The 21,097-nt window shown below is 44.2% G+C and overlaps 1 protein-coding gene across 1 annotated transcript; it reads left to right on the top strand.

Annotated features, from left to right (window-relative positions):
- Positions 1–428: 428 nt before the first annotated feature.
- On the top strand, positions 429–20,741 carry HGD (homogentisate 1,2-dioxygenase). The gene is made up of 14 exons (XM_081176693.1): positions 429–641; positions 3,130–3,201; positions 5,231–5,319; positions 6,435–6,540; positions 7,436–7,495; positions 8,715–8,806; positions 10,568–10,602; positions 10,919–10,998; positions 12,513–12,612; positions 14,740–14,864; positions 15,621–15,725; positions 16,654–16,780; positions 18,320–18,501; positions 20,300–20,741. The coding sequence occupies exons 1-14, from the start codon at positions 618–620 to the stop codon at positions 20,438–20,440; spliced, it is 1,338 nt and encodes a 445-aa protein (XP_081032819.1). The 5' UTR covers positions 429–617; the 3' UTR covers positions 20,441–20,741.
- The last annotated feature ends 356 nt before the right edge of the window (positions 20,742–21,097 follow it).

Consider the following 21,097-nt stretch of genomic DNA (forward strand, 5'->3'; position numbering starts at 1 on the left):
AATAAGCATCGATTGCACTGGCTCACAACACTTTCTTAAGGAACAGCTAAAGAAAATGTAAAATGATGGTCTCACAAGAGGCACAACGATATCCCCAAGTCCCCCCCCCAAAAAAAATTACCTTCAATATAAAACCAGGCGTATTGCCAATAGCTCAAAAGGGATATTCTATTTTTTTGTACATATGTTTGTCATAATTCTAAACATTCCTTATTAATTGTTGCTATTTTAAATTAAACGTCTATCCATACTTAGATTTTCTTGGTTCCTTGCTAACGTGAGCTGAAATCAAGTGAACAAAAACTGCTAACAAGCTGCCCTTCCCCTCCCCTCTCCCCCCCCCTTTCTGTTTGTTGATCTGCAAAGATCAATTCCTCCGTTTGCTCTAGCAGAGAAGTCTGTTTCTTATTAAACTCAGGCTTGGTTGAGTAACTAGTTCAAAACTTCTCTTGGACTGTCTCACTTGGAGGCTCGATCTCTTGCCATCGCACGATCAAGACTGTCCTCAGCTGCCGCCGCGAGAAAATAAAGAATATTCCATCACTGGGACTCACGGGCTTATCAACTGGACAAAACACCTGGCTTGGCTTTTGTGACTTCCCTGTAACACAACAAGCATGGACAAATTTGCAGAGCTGAAGGTAAGACAGCCGTAGAACTGAGAGTCCGGAGCTCTCTCTGGAAGCGCTAAAACATTTCCTTGTCTTCCAATTTCCCTCTAACAACTATTATTTCTTAGGAGATCTATAGAATACTTTTGTTTCAAGCTGGTGTGGGAATCCCTTTAAATCTTATTTGGAATCCTGGCTGCAAACGTTTTCAGTGTGCAGAATGGAAACCAGATGTTGTCATGTGCTTTTAAATCCAGATGTGTGCAGGGGAAGTCTGGTGCCTCCAGATCGTTCTACTGTTTGGCTTGGAGAGAGGAGCCAACTATTTTATTAACCAGTTCGTTTAATTGCAAGTTTTCAAATGTCCCTTCCATTTTTGCTGATCTGAAAAGTTTTAAACATCAGTCATTCTATTTAACTAAATCATTTTCTCCCCATATTTTGATTTTGGCTGTCTAAATTTGGGTTGCAAGTGGGTTTTTCTTTTAACTGCAGATCCCAACTCCCATCAGTTTCACAAGCCAGACTGTCTTTTCTTTACCGACTGAATATTTGACATCCCTTCCCCCCAGCACACGTCCTCTTGGTATTTGGGGGGTGTTCCTCTTTCAGCCAATCGTATTGATACCGTCTTGCTTTTGCATAACTCTCAATTAACTCTAAAGTCTCTAGACTGAACAAGCAACTTTCCAGCTGTGTTGGAAGATTTTTAATTTTGTTTTAATTGCACCATGAAAATAGCTCTAGCAGAAATCTGCTGCCTGCTTTGCCGCCTGACTAGGATACAGTACACCTTTAAAGCACATTCAAAGCATATATTGCCCCTCAAAGAATTCTGGACACTGTAGTTTAAGGCTTGCCGGGAAGAATTGTAACACTGTGAAATCTTCCTTAAAAAAGCTCAACAATATGGCAATCCTATCATAATTCCAAGACTGTCCCTGGAAAATCAGAACACTTGGAGGGTATGCAAATATTCCAGAGAAGGGGACGCAGGTGGTGCTGTGGTCTAAACCACTGAGCCTCTTGGGCTTGCTGACGGGAAGGTCAGCGGTTCAAATCCCTGCGATGGACTGTGCTCCCATTGCTCTTTCCCAGCTTCTGCCAACCTAGCCACTTGAAAGCATGCCAGTGCAAGTAGATAAATAGGTACCGCTTCAGTGGGAAGGTAAACGGCGTTTCCATGCACTCTGGTTTCCGTCATGGTGTCCCGTTGAGCCAGAAGCTGGTCATGCTGGCCACATGATCCGGAAAGCTGTCTGTGGACAAACTCCAGTTCCCGCGGCCTGAAAGTGAAATGAGTGCCGCAACCCCATAGTCGCCTTTGACTGGACTTAACCATCCAGGGGTCCTTGACCTTTACCTTTTACCTATTCCAGAGAAGATGTGTGCATTTGTTGGACTGAGAGACAGGGAGGGTACATCACAAACAGCCTTTGCAGCTGAAATACTTTCCTTTTCACCAAAGGGGTGGATTTTGGGGGAGTTTGACACCACATACAGGTAGAATTCATATGGAGCTTCTAGTGTGGGTCAGATGTGTGTCTCTTTTCCATCCAGAGATGGACACACGCACGGTTTATTTATCTAAAGCCTTTTATTTTTCTCAACTTTCCAGCCTGCATTGTATGTGTAGGCCCACCCGGAATGCCTCCCACATTTTGTAAAAGAATAACAGGAGTTCTTCAAAGACAGCCGTCACCAGGGTGGCCTTCAGAAAATGCATTATGCACAGTGTTTGAGAAGCAACCTTAATCATATTCCACTTCATGAAACCCAACTTCAAAAGTGTATGTCCATGCCTGCTGTCTAATCTCTTCAATGAAAGGTCATGGTTTGTAGGCCAGAACTGAGCTTCCAATGAGAGCACTCAACTTTGTATTCAGCTCATTCAAATAAATGAACATCGTTTAATTTTTTATGCTCTGGTGGACTTTCATCTCCCAATTTTGTTTGAAAAATGCCAAAACAAAGATAAAATGTTGCCAGATGAATTTTTAAATATATTTGCATTAAGCACTGTACGAATATTACATGAGTAAGCAAAATAAAAACTAGAAAGCATGACATTTTTTCTTTTGGACAAATGCAGAAATGGGTTGCTAATTCCCAGCTCCTTATTTGTATGAAAATTCAAAACAGAGCTCGTCCCACTCTATAATGACAATTTTACTATTTATACCCCATGCACCTTACTGGCTTGCCCCAACCACTCTGGGCAGCTTCCAACATAATTAAACATTAAACATTTCTTTAAAAAAATTCCCTATACAGGATTGCCTTCAGACGGCTTGGGGATCGGATAACTCCACATACCCCAACATTTCTCCAATAGGGACATCCTAAGGAAAAGCGGAGCATTCGGGGGTCAATTCAGAAACCAGGACGGCTTCTCTAAATCAGGGACTCTCCCTGGAAAACAGAGACGCTTGGGGGGGGGGTCTGTGCTGGGGGAGGAAGTAGCATATCTATTTATAGACGCTGGTTTCATTGTGTGAAACAACTTTTTGTTTTGCAGTACATGTCAGGATTTGGTAATGAGTTTAGCTCTGAAGATCCACGCTGCCCTGGAGCCTTGCCAGAAGGACAGGTATGTGTGACATCTGAAATGTGAGAAGCATGCTATTCACAGGGGGAGCCACGGCCAGCCTCTGGGGTGACCCAGCCGTCTGTGATAATTTCCAGTGCTACTTAGAGGCCCAACCCGCCCATTTACTTTGCAAATAGATATTTTTGCGCCCTCAGAGAAAAAGTGGCTGGGAGTGTGTTTAAAGCAGAGAAAATGTAGTTTGAGACAGTTTTTCCAATCCATATCCATCCCTTCCATGACTTTTTTTTTAGGTATTGGGGTTTCCATTGGAGGTTTTTAAGCAGAGGTTAGATGGTCATCTGTCATGAATGCTTGAGTTGAGATTCCTGCCTTGCAGGGGGTTGGAATAGATGACCCCTGGGGTCCCTTCCAAGTTCCAACTCTATGAGTCTATAATTACCGTATTTTTCGCCCTATAGGACGCACCGGCCCATAGGACGCACCTAGATTTGGGGGGGGGGGGTTGGAAATAAAGGGGGGGAATTATTTCCCCCACCCCCAGGCGCGGGGCCCCCAAAACAGGACCCAGAGCGATGCCGAAGCTGCGTGCAGCTTTGGCATGGCTCTGGGAGCTTGCGGGGCTGGAGGAGGGGGAAGCCCTCCGCCAGCCTTCTAACCAAGTCGGGGGACAGCGGGAAAGGGGCGCTGCGCCTCTCCCGCTGTCTCCTGAGTTTGCGGGGCTGGCGACGGGGAGGAGCAGGCTTCTCCCCCCCCCCCCGCCAGCCTTCCAACCAAGTCAGGGGACAGCGGGAAAGGCACGCTGCGCCTCCCCGCTGTCCCCCGAGCTTGTGGGGCTGGCGCTGGGGCTCTCCTGAAGCCTGGAGAGCGAGAGGGGTCGGTGCGCACCGATTCCTCTCGCTCTCCAGGCTTCAGCGAAAGCCTGCATTCGCCCCATAGGACGCACACACATTTCCCCTTCATTTTTGGAGGGGAAAAAGTGCGTCCTATAGGGCAAAAAATACGGTATAATACACATCTGGTACATGACATATAATTAGTTTTCCCAAGCCACATTCCCTCTCCACGTACGAAAACCAGAGGTGCACCTGGAATCCCTTGCGCCCTTGGCAAGGAGCTGAATCAGCCCCCCCCCCAAAAAAAACTGCTTTGCTGCAATAGCCATATTAGAAATTACTCCATTTTACATAACCCAAGGATTTGAAGCTCCAGGAGTGAGTGATGTTGAGGTGAAGAGGAAGGGCAAAAAAGAATCTCACGCCTTTGTGCCATGGCGTGAGAAGGACTGGAAGCTTCTCCTGTGCTGGGTCTTGTCACGACAGTGGCAGCACTGTGCCACTCCATAATCTTACCCTCCATAATCTGCTAGGCAATTTTTATGCACCTCTGGCGGTGGTCTGTTTCGTCAAGCCCTAGGTAGACAAAAAACAAACAAACATATTTACAGAGGATAATATATAGTACAACGCATGCTCTCAGAAAATATAGTGGCTAGTGGAAAAACCCATTTCAAATTACAGTGGTACCTTGGTTTTCAAATGTCTCGGAAGTCAAACGTTTTGGTTTTTGAACGCCGAAACTCCGAAGTACCGTAATTGCTTCGGTTTCGAACGCACCTCAGAAGTCTAATAGGAAGCGCAACTTCCACTGAGTGGAAGACCCTGAAGCCTAGCTGTCGGCTATTGAGTTTTGGTTTTCGAATGTTTCGGAAGTCGAACCGTCTTATGGAACAGTTTACATTCAAAAACCAAGGTACCACTGTATATTTTGATTATTCTGGGGCACTCTGGATATGAAGTATAATTCACTTTCTACTCCTTTTCTTTATCCTGATTGTAGACTTCTGGATTGGAAACCGTATTTCTTGTGTCTTCTGTACTGAGCCAGGCTTGGTCTCAGGGAGTGGTAGGAGATAGTAATGTCTGGAGTTCCAAACTTGACCCAAGGAGCCAGTCAACAGATTTAGTTAAACTTTGTCACCCCAACCCAGCAGGATCATGGTTTTCTGATTTGACAGTTCCAAAAAAAGCATTCAAGCTCAACTTAACTCTTCTTATCTGTTTTGGTTTAGAATAGCCCTCAGATCTGCCCATATGGTCTGTATGCTGAGCAGCTTTCTGGGTCAGCCTTCACCTGCCCACGATCCACAAACAGGAGAAGGTATGGATGGATTTGGGGAAATCAGTTAACGTACGTGTGTGTGTGTCTATAGCGAGGGGGAGATAGTGAAATGTTCTTGGCACCAGCATGGTGTCTTACAAGTCACTGCAACTTTATTCCAAAGACACAGATGCTGTTTAGTATTGGTAGTGATAGACTAGGGGTAGACTTTGGTAATATTTGGTAGTACAGTCAAACCTTGGATCCCAAAAACCTCTGTTTTGGAACGTTTCAGCTCCCAAATGCCGAAAACCTGGAAGTAAATGCTTCGGTTTTTAAATGTTTTTCGGAAGCCGAACGTCCAGTGCTGCTTCCGCTTGAGTGCAGGAAGCTCCTGCAACCAATCGGAAGCCCCGCCTTGGTTGCTGAACATTTCGGAAACTGAATGGGCTTCCGGAATGGATTACGTTCGACAACCGAGGTTTGACTGTATGAGTGAGGCCAAAATTTGGATCCCCCATATGGATCTTCTCAACTATGGATCTTCTCAATTTCATGTGCAGAAGCCCTTGAGGAACGTGTCAATAGGACACCTTGTCCTTGGCTTCAACGCAGAGGCTCCCAGTGTTTTGCTCTGGGATCTGATTCCAATAGAAAGGCTTACTTAGTCTTGGGAAATGCAAGCTTGTAATTGTGGAGAGTGCCTTTGAGCAACTGCCGAGCGCTCCCTCATCTAAGGGATTAGGGTATAGAGGCTTAAGGGACAGCTTTCAAGAACTCTTGCTCCCTGAAAGAGAGGTCCACGTCTGCAAGAAAGCAGGAATGGAATGCCCTGGAAGGAATCTGCTTACAGTCACACAGCTATGGCCACATCGATGATGCAGATTCAATGTAACCTGCCCCCCAGAGAGACTCCTTCTTTGATGCTCATTCACCACAGTGCAATAGTGTCCTGGAAATGCCTGGTGGTGATCTCTGTGGAAGGCAACTGCCTCCTCTCAACACAGACAGCAACTGCAGCCCAGAAAATCTATCTCACTCAGGGGAGCAGAGACTGCTCAGTTCTTCCGCAGTCCAAAGCACAATGTCAAATTCTGCACTGGAGCAGTGCATGTCGCAGAGGCATTTAGTCAGCCAAATTTCCATGACTTCTCTGCATTTGTTTTCCTCTCTAGCTGGCTGTACAGAATCCTGCCTTCGGTTTGCCACAAGCCCTTTCAGCCTGTGCATCAGGGCTACCTGACACACAGCTGGGATGAAGCGGAGCCTGAACCCAATCAGGTAATCCCAGGTGCAAGGAATAATGAGCACATGACAAGTCGACACCCCTGGCTCCTTTCCCAGGAAGGCCAATGTTTCACAGAGACAGCAGTTGATATGCCAGAGACACATGAACTCAAACTTTGTTTCCCGGAAGAGAATTTAAAATCTCTCCTCAGCTTGATCACTTCTATACAGACAATAATCGTAACCAGTGCTATTTTTCTGGGGGGGGGGGATGCAGGTGTACGCATAACCCTAAACATTGTGTGAATCTTTGTACTTTTGTCCATTTACTGTACTTATTTCCCCCAATTTGAACTCTGAAATGTTGGGCTCAGCTAGGTGCCCATGGAAGGGACTGACAGCATAAGAGCCAAGGTCAAACTGGAGGCAGTTAGTCTAGTGGGACAAGAGTGCTATTGAGAAAAAAGGATGGGGCAAAAATAGGGACCCCTACATTCAAAAAAGGGACACGGGTGGCACTGTGGGTTTAATCACAGAGCCTAGGACTTGCCGATCAGAAGGTTGGCGGTTCGAATCCCCGCGATGGGGTGAGGTCCCGTTACTCGGTCCCAGCTCCTGCCCACCTAGCAGTTCGAAAGCATGACAAAGTGCAAGTAGATAAATAGGTACCAATCCGGTGGGAAGGTAAACGGCGTTTCCGTGCGCTGCTCTGGTTCGCCAGAAGCGGCTTAGTCATGCTGGCCACGTGACCCGGAAGCTGTCTGCAGACAAACACTGGCTCCTCGGCCAGTAAAGCAAGATGAGCGCTGCAACCCCAGAGTCGGCCACGACTGGACCTAATGGTCAGGGGTCCCTTTACCTTTACCTTTACATTCAAAAAAGCATTTGTTCTTTTAAAGATGTCATAATATATTCTTAGAATAATTTTTATTTCTCTCTTTCATTCTAGCTGCGATGGAAACCTTTTGAGATCCCAAAGGCCACTCAGAGAAAGCTGGACTTTGTAACCGTAAGTTAAAGACTAAAATGTAAGTTAAAAAAAATACAAACTATAACAAGGAATAGTGCTGTACATTTTGTAGCTGAGGAAACTGAGGTAGGACGATCTGCTGCAAACCACACCTTGTTAACAAAAGAGTACTCAGCCGCTCTGCTTGTAGGTATTAAGATCACATGGCAAAATTCTTCAATGTAAATGAAATATACACACACATTTTCTATCCATCTCTCTGAAATAACTGGAGAGGCCAGTGTAAAAAGAAAAACAACCCAAGGGGCTAGCGGCTACATCAGCCCCATTGCCACTTAATTCACATGTAATTGTGGGAAACTGTATGAGTTCTTGGGATAATGCTATCCTCCAGCCCCCATCCCAGTCCTGAGAAATTCTGAAACTGACATGAACCTTCCCTACCTCCCTCAAAAAATTCAAACTCTTCTCTGTATCCCTCTAGCTCTTCACTGAGTGACCACTTTTAATTGTCATTGTGGGATGTGATCCATTGGAGCAGTCAAATACAGCATTCCTTGTTTTCCTAGAGTGGACGCAGACAGGGGGATGTTCCTCCAGTCAGGAGGACTTCCTGTTACACCTGGTCTGGAGCATCCTCCCCCTGCATGTGACCGTGACCTCAGGAGACCCCCTACAAGGTCCAGTCACGCAGCCATCCTCCTCTTTTGCTCTTGTGACTCCTTTTGATTCTCTTGGACTGCACTGCCGGCTCTCAGCCATGGGATAAGTCCCCCTATGGGATGAATCCACACCTTTCTCTGTAACTGTAACTACAAGCCAAAACCTGCCTTCAGGGATCAAACTGTGAACTGAATGTAAGTAAACTTCTTGTTACTTTTGAAGCAAGACTGTTGTGTCTTTATTCTTTAGAGAGGCATCAAAAGGGGACTTACCAGGAATAATCCAATCTGGGCTTGCCAGACTGGATTGCTTAACTAAAGAGATTCAAACGAATTTGCAAACTAGCTTCCTGCTGTATAAGGGAAATGTGCTCTGCTACTCGACTCACTAGCGTGAGGGAGGAAGGGTAATATTGAATCAATATATCCTCTCCTACTATCCACAACATTCCCACAATCAAGAGTGGATTTCAAAGTTGTTTAAACTGAAAGCAATAGCCAAGTGTTTATCTAAGGCGGAGAGAATTTGGGGATGGGGTTAGACTGACCAAAGGCGCCTGTCATTTATGCTAATGTTAAGTGCATGTTTTCCGTAGGGGTTGCACACTGTGTGTGGCGCTGGTGAGCCTAGGTCTCGAGAAGGGCTTGCGATTCACATCTTTACCTGTAACAGCTCCATGATTAACAGGTCTGTGAGCAATGCGTGAGCAATGAAGGTTTTCCTCGACAGTTCTGGCTAATACTAAATATTGTTTGCTACAATTTGTGCTGCAATTGATTGGGTGGGTTATGGTATTGTCATTGCTGTTTCTTTTAAACATTTCACTAATTTTGTACAGTTCGCTAATGTTACAATCATGTTGACCTTTCAAAACTTGACTTCCTTCCCCCTCTTTCTGCGGTTCCTTAACTTTATTTTTAATATCTTCTGCTTATCCTAATTAACCTAATTTGCTCATTTATTAATCTTCTTTAAATATATACTCTTATGAAACTGCAGGTTATTGCAATAATCCTGCCAATGTTTTTATCTGTTTACAATTTATCTGTAAATAGTCAATAAACCATTTCCATTCTTTTATAAAAAGTTTGTTATCTTGATTTCTTATTCTTCTGGTAAGTTTCGGCATTTCTGCATATTCCGTAAGTTTTTGTATCCATTCTTCCTTTGCTGGGACTTCTGCTTCTCTCCATTTTGGGGTGAGTAACATTCTTGCCGCTGTAGTAGCACACATGAATAAGTTTCTATACAGTTTAGGTAGTTTTGTCCCTATATTTTCCCAAAGAAAAGCTTCTGGCTTTGTTTTTTTACAGAGGTTATTTTAAACACCCTTTTCATTTCATTGTATATCATTTCCCAGTAAGCTTTAACCTTACTACCACATATGATTAAAAAAACCTTCTTTCTCTTTACATTTCCAACACTTATTTGATTTAGATTTATACATTTTTGCCACTGCTGTTTCTGCTGTTAATGCTGCTTTTATCGGTCCCTCTCTTTATAAGCTTTGCCATTTTCGCTTTTCTTGTACCTCACCATGGAATTGCTTTTGTCGTGAAGGGCAGGCTATAAAGATTTATTTGAATATTTGGAGTCCTTGATTATCCCTCTTTCTTTCCCCTTTCTCCTATTCCATGCATTGTAAATATTTTGAATGCTGCTTGCGGCACCAGAGCACTATGTCTTTAAGTGCAAGGGTAGCCAGTGTTCTGCCTTCCAAGCGGGGGGCGGGGGGGCGGGGACTTGAATAAAATATGGGAGGGGCAGGTAAGCCCCGCCCCACATAACTGATCACATGACTTGGTGCGCACACATCTTTTGAATGGCCATGCCCATCAGCTTAGGGGGCAGGCACCCTCGACTATTTTATTGGGGGGGTGTGAAGGGACCTTGGCGCCTAGGAATTGGCTCCTATCCCTTCATACGTAGATGAGCTACAACTATCATCCCTTCATCCCTGACCACTGGCTATGCTGGCAGGGGTTTATGGGAGTTGTAGTTCAGAGACATCTTTGGGAGACACCACAGTGGCCTCCTCTTGTCTAGTAAGCAACTTACTAGGAAAGATTCGTAAAGACATCCCATAATGGTAGACATTGTACCCAGTTGTGCTGCTTCAGAGCGGGGCCTCACGTGATTCCTCACACCCGGAATACCTCTCATGCTCCCTGAACATAGAAAACTAGGGTTCTAACCTAGCCCTCTCGGCGCTGGCTGTCGTGAAAGTGCACTCAGTGTGTGAGCTGAAAACAATGACATTGAAAAACATCCCATCCCAGAGTCCAGGAACATTTATTTCCACACCTGTGCACACAGCATTGTGGAATTTTCTTAGCAGACTCACTTGAAAAGAAGTTTCGCTGAAATCAGTTTAAAGAGTTTAAAATAAAGATTCTATTGTGGATACCTTGAATTTTGAACACTCTGCAATTACTTTTTCCTCTATAGATGCTTTTATAATTCCGATGGAGACTTCCTGATTGGTGAGTTGTCCCTCTGACCTTTACCATTCTGATTTGTTCTTCTCAACTCTTTTTCTCTCTCTCTGTTTTATTTAAAGCTGCCATATTGACACAGAGGGGACTGGGAGGGTTTTGGAGCAAAGGGCAAGATTGCAGAGAGTAAGTAGATAACAATGGAATGATAGCTCTCTGTAGTATTAGAGAACCATCTACTCCAAGTGGCTTTCCTAGGGCAGGATCAGGTACATAACAATAGCACTGTACATCTGGAGTGTTGCCTGGGAATAGGAATGTGTTCCAGTCCCACAGCATATATGTTTGTGCTTCCTTCCTCCAGTCCCACAGCAAGGCAAGTTGCTCATCACTACAGAGTTTGGCAAGCTGATGGTGGAGCCCAATGAGATCTGTGTTATTCAGGTAAGCCCTGGACAGCACAACACGCAAACACCCTTGTATGTTGCCCTTCATCTTCTAGGCAAAAATGTTAGTGCTGCAAGACTCCTGTAGGATCCTATTACACAGTCGTTGGCCACCTGTATTTTGGCCTCCTTGTATTTTGCTTTTCCTGCATACGAGTCACCACCACAGCTGTGCAGCTGCTCCGTTGTTGCTGGCCTCATGCAGTACAACGGGCGCCTATTCTTCGTTTTTGGAAATAGCTGCCCTTTTCTGCATGTGACTTCAGGTCCTGGAGAGGTACATGCATAAGCCGGATTTAGGTTTGATGAAGCCCTAAGCTACTGAAGGTAATGGGGCCCTTTATATGTCCAGCTGTCCTTTGTCAACAACAAATTGTCGGTGTTTTTTTGTGTTGAATAGATGCTATATGGTAACTTATGGACCAAACATGTATCCAAAACCATAATGGGATCAAAATAAATAAATTATGTACTACATGAAATCATTCAGTAGGTGTAACGCTCATACCCTTAGTCCATGCTGCCTGATCATCAGTCTACAAGCACTCTTTAATATTAGATAACAGGTACAACAGCTTGACCTACGTTCAACTGCTCTGCACTGCAGTCTGCAGCTGCCTGCTACATGTTGCCCTGCAACCAGTCCATGCAGAATGTAGGCACCCTATATATAGAAATGAGCAAAAAAGTGATATTTTAGGGAGCAGGTGAGCAGGCGGGGCCCATTACTTACATCATAGGAGCATACACAACACAAAACACTGTTGCTGTATGTAGGTTTTATTCTATTTGATTTTTATCTTATATTTTGGAAATGTACATCCAGTTTTTTCCCCTTTAAATTTTTTTGGGGCCCCCCATGAGAGTGAGGCCCTAAGCTAGAGCTTGTTTAGCTTATATGTGAAACTGACACTGGCCAGATGAGCACTGCAGTGCGCTTCCACATCTGAATTAGCTTCCACATTCAGGTTGAATTGCAGACATCTTCACTGGGAAATTGTGGCATGTTTCTATGAAGGAAGGAAGCCTGGACATTGCTAGATATTAAATTTCATTCAATTAATATTGAAAATGTTGTTATCCTTGTCCCTTATTTCGGCTCTGACATCAGCACATTCTCTGTAAAAGTTGTTCTGCCCAAAATTATGATGCATTAAAGAAAATTATAGTGACTCACCTCTACAGATTGCCTCTGTAAATTCTTATATTTGGCTCTTTTTGGAACAATGCAGTAACTGGAAACAAAAAGATGCAACTCGGTGCTTTTTTTTTTTTTAAGCATTCTGGCATCCTAGGGCAGAAAGCTACATTTTCTGTGCCATGTCTGTGATTTAGCTATTGGATCAGTCTCGGTCAGGCAAGCTGCATTGTGCTTCTACACAAGGTGACCCAAATGTTGGCCAAGTCCTATTGACACATCCTTAGTCATTGGTGTGGTCAATTAGTTAATGGCCTGAAGCAATAATCCTGAGGTGAGCTTCCTAATAGTTTTCTTTGTTCTTTGTCTCCCAGCAAGGGATGCGTTTCAGTGTAGAAGTATTTGGAGAAACTCGAGGCTATATCCTGGAGATATATGGGGGACATTTTGAGCTGCCAGACTTGGGACCTATTGGTAACTATTGACTATTCTTATTGCTTTCAATAACAATATAATGCTTTCTATTAGAATCATTACAACATCACAAAACAGAGAGCAATTAAAAAAATTTCCCCGTATTTCTTCTTTGCACTACTAACAACAAAATAAAATGCGGGCCCCAGAAGTTGAAAAAGGATTTCAGAGCTACATTGATGTTTCAGATTATACTTCCTCCATCTTTTATTATAGTGAAATATTAATGTACTATAATTGAAAGCTGGTTTACACAGGCAGCAGTGCTGTTGAATTCCCACCCCACATTTCAGGCTTGCACAAAAGCCTACAATTTGCCATGTTACTCAGTGAAGTTGGTTGGCAGAAGATTCCAGGACAAGCAAAACAAGATGTTTCTTTATCCAATGCATAATTCAGTAGCACCAGATGTGGTGATGTGCATTAGCTTCGATGGCTTTGAAAAGGGTTTTAGACTAAAACCCATGCCTTTAAATTCATTTATCGCCAGCATGGTGGTTTGGTGGAATATTCAGAAATGGTATATCTCTGGACACTAGATGCAGGAGACAAGCAACAAGAGGGTTTGTCTACACTTCCGCTTGTCCTGTGCTAGAAATCTGGGTCTGAGCAGTTTTCCACTTGACCCACACTTTCCCAGGGAAATGCCACTCTTTAGTGCTCAATCGAAGCAAATGTCCATCCAGAGAAAGTCAGTTTTCCCTGGAGGAAAGCAGTGGGACAAAAGAAAGTATGGATGAGCCACCTCAAAGTTTATGAAGACCAAGAAGTACTTGGTGGCTGCTGTTACAAACCAAATGCTAAGATTCTGTGGACCCCCACCCTGGTATGGTTCAGCAGAGCGATGCTTTACTCCAAGCAGCCGTTTAGAATTCCAGCCTCTTGAAGTTACAATTATTATAGAATCATAGAATTGAAGGGACCTCAAGGGTCTTCTAGGCCAATTTATATTACCAGATCCTACCAACTTAACCTGGTAACGTTATGAGCTACCAATAGGTTTGCTGCAGGGTTTAGGAATATGAATCATGTGACTTGGCTCACATTTCCCAGATACTTCCCAGCCATTCAAGGACATGCAAATTTTGAAGCAAGGGTACGGAAGTCTTTCTGTTACTTAGAAATCCCTACTTTCCACAAGAATCATTGGCAAAAAACCTTTCTACAGTAACATCTAAATATACAATACAGCATAAAATGTTTTCATCTCAAGTACAGAGAAGCTCTTTTTGAGGCTGTCCAAGAATAGACTGATATTCCCCGTGCTGCGTGGATGTTATTGGCCCAGAGATGGAAAGAAGAGTAGCAGATTAAGTTGATGGATTATGCCGAAATGCCAAAAATGACTGGAAGAATCAGAAATCAGGAAGACTAAAATTTTAATAAGGAATGGGGGAAATTTAGAATTTATCTTAAAAGCTGTCGTAAACAGCTAAAACTGTTAGGAGGATTGGAATAACACTTGTAGTTTAATGGTGAATTTTGGACACAATGGGGATATAAAAGATTTGGATTATCATAAAAGGTACAGGAGGAAATGATTAACAATAGGACCCACAAAGGGGAGAAGTCCAGGAGATTCTTTGGAATCTTGTTTTTATGCTGTATGTTGGATATGTGATTGTAAACCTTTAATCTGAAAACTATACACACACACACACATATATATACACATACATACACTGTATATATGGGACATGGGTGGTGCTGTGGTCTAAACCACTGAGCCTCTTGGGCTTGCCAAGCAGAAGGTCGGCGGTTTGAATCCCCGCAACAGGATGAGCTCTCTTTGCTCTGTCCCAGCTCCTGCCAACCTAGCAGTTTGAAAGCACGTCAAAGTGCAAGTAGATAAATAGGTACCACTCCGGCAGGAAGGTAAATGGCGTTTCCGTGCGCTTCTCTGGTTCACCAAAAGCGGCTTAGTCCTGCTGGCCACATGACCCGGAAAAACTGTCTGTGGACAAACGTCAGCTCCCACGGCCTGTAAAGCGAGATGAGCATTGTGACCCCAGAGTCGTCAGGGGTCCTTTACCTTTACCTTTCTATACTGTGTGTGTGTGTGTGTGTATTCCCAGTTCCCGGTTCTACAATTTGTTACAAAGACCTGATTGCGCCCTTCTTTCCCAGGTGCCAATGGGTTGGCAAACCCACGAGATTTCCTTGTGCCCGTTGCCTGGTACGAAGATCGCCAAGTAGCTGAGGGCTACACGGTTGTCAACAAGTACCAGGGGAAACTCTTTACAGCACAGCAGGTTAGGACATGACAGTTTTCCGTTTAGAAAACGAAGCATTTCATTCGATATCAGTCTAAGGGTTGAGGTGTTAAATGCAGTCCATCACACTGACTTTCTCCTGTTGTGATTAAACCATGCATGTTCTGTGCATATCCACCGAGGCAAAGCTAAAAAGTTCAAAGGCGAGCAAAGGAATCTGGTTAAGCAGATTTGCAATGTTTTGGAGTTTTGGTGAGGTGAGTGGAACGGGAAAACTGAAGGCAGGCTCTTCAGGCAGTAAGGGAAACCAACAAGGGAACTTCCACTGGGCTTCAGTTTCGAGTGGGTTGTTGGCGGGTGAGGAGCCCAACATGTAATCCATGATCAGGTTCCCACCCCCATGACAAAGATGATCAGTCAGAAATTGCAGGAATCAGGGATGCAGGTAAGACCCCGTCCCAAATACAAAGGAGAAGCGATGCGTAGTAGCAGGCAGAGGTTGTCTGTTTGCAAGTGAGCAGATAATGGAGATTATTGAACTGGTTTACTGTAATCACCACATTATTATTTACTTTAAAATAATATGTTTCGTATTTTACCCCCCTAGTGACCCATTTCCCCCCCAGTCATGTCATGTTTTACAATTTCTGCGTGTACAATTTTGTAACAGAAAGATAAAATATACATTTAAGGGGCAGGGATGTGCTTAGACTGTACCAGTTACATTCTCTAATCTCCATAAATACCAGACACTTTGCACAAGTAAAGGTGCTTGCATTCTGCTTAATCTTCTAGAGCTGTTCTCCATTCAATGTTGTGGCCTGGCATGGGAACTACACCCCATACAAATACAATCTCAGCAATTTCATGGTCATTAATTCTGTGGCTTTCGACCATGCGGTAAGTTTCTGGACGTCCTGGGTAAGTTTGAAGTCTCACCTTAGGAAACATTCTATTGTTTGGTAATTCTTTCCAAGGCAAGATTGGAATCAAGGGAGAGAGTAGTCCTGTAGCAATAATAATATAAATACATTTGGAGGCTAAAACCCCACCTTGGGAATACATAATTCATGCTGGAATCTGTGCTGGGCCTGAGGGTAACCCGAGAAACGCGGTCCAGGTCCGGTCCAGAATCCAAAGGCTCCGCTAGGAGACAGTCCGGCAGGGCCAAGGCAGGACACGAGGCAGGAAACCAGGCAAGGACAGGTAGAGGATCTCAGGCAGGATCTGGCACACAGCAATGTTGCTCCCGCAACCTGGGGCAGGATCCAGCAGCCTTTTATCTCTGACGGGGTAGCGGCCAGTCCTGATCCCCCGGCAACTCACCTCCGTTTCTCCCAAAGGCGAGCACTCCTCCTGCGAGTACTCAGGTCTCTCCTTCTCTCAGACCTCAGTCTCTGCAGCTCAGGAGACATCGGTGGGTTACTAGACCCAGGGGCCGCCTCAGCCTCCCCTGACCCAACCGGTAGTGGAGCAGCTGTAAGTGATGGCCCAGCTGGAGGCCACGAGGTCATCCCCACATCTGGAGCCAGGGCAGGATCAGGCCCCTGACTCGGCCCAGCTGGTGCTTGTTGCAGGGGAACCTGTGCAGACTGGGACTCTTCAGGATCAGGCCCCAGACTTGGTTCAGATGATGCCTGAGGCAAAGGATCCAGTGCAGACCAAGACTCCTCTGGCTCCGAGTCCGAGCCTGAGTCCCAGGCCATCACAGAATCAATGAGATGTAGTCTAGGAGATGTCGCTTGCCTGTCTCATACAATATATCTGATGTATCAGGTTAGCACTTGGCCCTGTTTAAATAACCTGTCAGTCTTCTTTCTGTTTGCAGGATCCTTCTATTTTCACTGTCCTGACGGCAAAGTCAACTCGTCCTGGAGTGGCGGTTGCTGACTTTGTTATATTCCCACCCCGCTGGGCAGTGGCCACCAAGACTTTCCGTCCACCTTATTACCACAGTATGTCTGTCACTTACTCTGCTATGCTGTGAAACTGTTATAGGAGATCCAGTCAGGCTCTGGGGAATCGGCTTCCTTTCCTCCCCTTTCGGCAGTAGATAAGCAGAACAAAGTGAAAGGAGTCTCTTACCAGTTAGAAATTTTAATGATCACAGCGAGAGAAGAAAAAAGTCATTCCTAGGAATTGAGGTCCTCCCAATTAAGGGTTCTACGCACTTCCTCCCTGGTCCCCCCTGTCACTCCTGCGTCTTGCAACCTGATCTCACAACCATTGTGCTTTCTGTGCTGCCACCTTATCTGCTCTCCTTGACCTTGGGCTAAGCGGCTGGACGCTTTCTAGCGACAGTGAGTCTGTTAACTTTCTCTCTCCCAGTGCTTCTCCTCCTAAGCTGTTCCCCATCCGGTATTTCCCAGCTTCTGCCTTCTGAACTATGCCCTTCTGCAAACCGCTGTTCCAAATCTATACTGTCCTCCTGCTCCTGGGAAGATTCAAGATCCTGATCAGGAGCAGGGGTGGCTCCCACCATTCCTCCTCAGTGTAGTCCTCCTCAGCATGGTCCCTGACAGATACATCCACAAAGGCTTCAGTTCTGCACAACAGATAGAAGACCTCCTTTAGCAGAGTTTAGTTGTTAGCCTAGCTGTCTCTTCAACAGAACCTGGAAAGGGGGATAAGTGGTGACTAGATAAAAGACAGTCTCCTCTAAACCACCAAAAAAGGAAGTACAATAGCCTGCTGCTTATTCGTTTTTTAAAACAGCTGTAAAAGCTTAATTTAAATGTTTTTTACAAGGTTGTTTTTGTACTTCACCAGATCATAACCTATTATATTATTTGTAAGAATGGATTCCAAATATCATTAAATTTGTCCATGGCAAGTCTGCGTTTATATGCAAGCTGTTCATATGTTGCGGGTTTGTATAAGTCTTCAATCCAATCATAGAAGAGAGCCGCATTTTTATTTTTCCAGTTCATCAGTATCAGTCTTTTTTGCTTGGTTAGGGAACAGAGAGTCCACTCATATTGTCCTTTTGTTCCATGTGCTGGGTATATAATTCAGGAGGATATTTTGCTCTGTAAATGTAAGGTTGTTCCGTACGGTTCTGTTGATGGTTTCAGTTACCTTCTGCCAAAAATCTTTCAATACAGGACAATGAAAAAACAAATGTTTTAGAGAAGTATTATCCCTATTGCATCTCCAACAGTTAGCCCTTTTTTAAACAAACATAATGGGGTCCAGTATATTCTAAATATTATTTTTTTGTTGTATGAGCCTCAATTTAAGATCCAGAGACACCTTTTTTATAGCAGTTAAAACAGTTTCCTGTGTGGTTGAAATTGAGATCTCTATAATTCTTTTTCTAAAGAACTAGAAAAGCTTAATTTAATAATGAACGGGTAAGGACCGTCACCTCTGTAACATGGTTCAGATATCTCCAATTCTACGAAAGACTTGAGCCTCTACAACATAGTTGACCAACTCCCACGGTGGCCAAATTGCAGACCAGCTGTGACTTTCCCCCTTTTTAATTTCCACAGGGAACTGCATGAGTGAGTTTATGGGCCTGATCAAAGGGACTTATGAGGCAAAGGAAGAAGGATTTGTTGCTGGAGGTGCCACTCTTCACAGTATGATGACGCCCCATGGGCCAGATGGCGCTTGTTTTGAGAAGGCAAGCACAAGTAAGCTGGTGCCTGAGAGAATTGCAGAAGGAACCATGGTAAGAGCCTAAAACATTGAAGCCTAGCAGCTGCAATACGGGGTTTTCTTCCAGCTTGCTCTGTGGGCGGAGAGGCAAATGGAAGAGTCGCCCATTTGGGCAGCAAGAATCATTCCTATTTTACACAGGAAATGATCCACAAGGGGGAAGAACTTCTGACCAGTCAAAGGATTGGGAGAGAGAAGATGTCTAGCTAGCCAGAGAATGAACTGTATTAGTCAAGTGGCTTGTGGGCTGCCAAAGGAAGGCAACCAAGAGCCCAGCCAGGGACGACTGTGGGTGGGATTATTGCACTGCAGGAGCTAAGGACCCCTGGGGTCCCTTCCAACTGTACAATGCTGATTCTATGAAAATCATGCCTTAAGGAAGCCCACGGGTGCTTCAAAGATGAATGGGTGTCCCAAGTCAACATGGAAAAAGGGGGGCGTCTTCTTCCTTTTAAAACTGAGGTGCAAAAAGGGGTTTCCAAGCAGCCTGAGACTACAAAGGAATTTGAATATGTTAGATGTTAAGACTATAGACATACAGTGGTACCTCGGGTTACAGACGCTTCAGGTTACAGACTCTGCTAACCCAGAAATAGCACCTCGGGTTCAGAACTTTGCTTCAGGATGAGAACAGAAATCGTGCAGCGGCAGCAGGAGGCCCCATTAGCTAAAGTGGTGCTTCAGGTTAAGAACAGTTTCAGGTTAAGAACGGACCTCCAGAACGAATTAAGTTCTTAACCCGAGGTACCACTGTATTGCATTTTTTATTTCCTTTATATTCCATGGCTCATCCAAGGAGCCCAAGGTAGTGAACAAAGTTCTCTTCACAACAGCCACGTGATGTAGATTACGTAGAGCATCAATCACTTGTGGGCATTATGCATTTATGTGGGCAACTTGCACGGGAATAATCCGTGGTGTTTTATGAACTTGGGCCTCTGTATGAGGACTTGCCAAGGCATGCTGCCTTTTGTAAATAGTTCAGGCTTTGTAAGAATTCAGATTTGTCAAGTCTAGCAAAGTGTATGAAGAATTGTGTGCCAAGTTCTGTGTGACATGCTCATGCAAATATAGCACGCAAATTGAATTAGGTAATAGTCTTAAAATTCAGCATCATGAGATGTCCAGCTTTTATCTTATTTGCAGTTGGATTGGCTGGGGTGGTGAAAAGGATTTCCATTTATCAAGATATAGTGTTTCAGTGACTCATATATCCCTGAAATCAAGTTGGGATCAACAGAACTGAAAAATAATTGCAACAAAAACAACTAGTGGTACCTCTGGTTACAAACTTAATTCGTTCCGGAGGTCTGTTCTTAACCTGAAACCGTTCTTAAGATGAGGTACCACTTTAGCTAATGGGGCCTCCCGCTGCTGCCGCGCAATTCCTGTTCTCATTCTGAGGTAAAGTTCTTAACCCGAGGTACTACTTCTGGGTTAGCGGAGTCTGTAACCCGAGGTGTTTGTAACCCAAGCTACCACTGTATATGAAAGTCTGGTTTTTTCTACGGATAAGCAAAATTTGGCTTCTCAGTAGACTTCTAATGGCCAAGTCAACCCAGTTCTGAATATTCATCTCTATATCTGGGCAACCTTATGAGAACTTGTAAACATGAGTAGTCAAAGGCTAGACTTGTCAATACTTCTAGATACAATTTAAGATCTCGTGTGTATAACGGATTCTCTCTCAAATCATGTGCGCAACACTCTGTGCAACAACTCTTGTTAAAGCAACTTCTGTTTGCATTTAATTAATAGGTTGTTGCTAGTTACTTTCCCTTTCTCAACGTTTTATGTGACTTTTCCTGCAGGCCTTCATGTTTGAGTCTTCTTTTAGCTTGGCTGTCACCAAATGGGGGCTGAAAAGTTCCCTAGATAAAAACTACTACAAGTGCTGGGAAACCCTGAAGAGCCATTTCAATCCGAAGAATCCCGATGTGCAGTCACTCTGATTTTTCTTTCCTGCTTAGCTGAAGGCAACTGTGTAGCTGTTAACAGTGTCTTGGTCCATATTACATGCAGAAACTCATGGGCAGCTGACAAGACGAATGACCTGTAAGCGTAAAACCAAAGAACTACCACAAATTTTTATTTGCCAAGTGCACCTTTACATTTGCTTAAAATGTAAAAGCCCCAAAACCTCCCATCATATAATACCCAGTGTAACAAAATGATTTTGTATTTGGTTTCTCTGGCACCAGAAAGATAGTTTTTGAGTCTCTCTCTTAGTTTAAAATAAAGGAATATTAGCAATTTGCCTTTATGATTTCTGACATACAGTGACACCCAAGTCCTTCTCATGAGCTATCATATTCAACACATTGCACAAGCTAAACTGCCATTGTACCATTACTACTTTATTATTTATTAAATAAAAAATTATGGGGTGTTATAGGCGGGTGGAACCTCTGGTGGGGGACACATCATGCTCCTTGTGGGGTAGTTTGTCCACCTTTGGTCCCCACCCTGCACTCAGCTCTCACCTGTGGCTCTTAGGTTTCAGCAGATGACAATGGCTGCACTCCAGAAAATGGCTTTGACTGGCCAGCTAAACCAGGTGAGGGTAGCCGATGGGTCTCAAATCCTCGGTGAGTTAGGGACTTCCCCTG

Source organism: Podarcis bocagei (genome assembly GCF_964188305.1).
Source record: "Podarcis bocagei genome assembly, chromosome: 17".
Classification (NCBI taxonomy): Eukaryota; Metazoa; Chordata; class Lepidosauria; order Squamata; family Lacertidae; genus Podarcis; species Podarcis bocagei.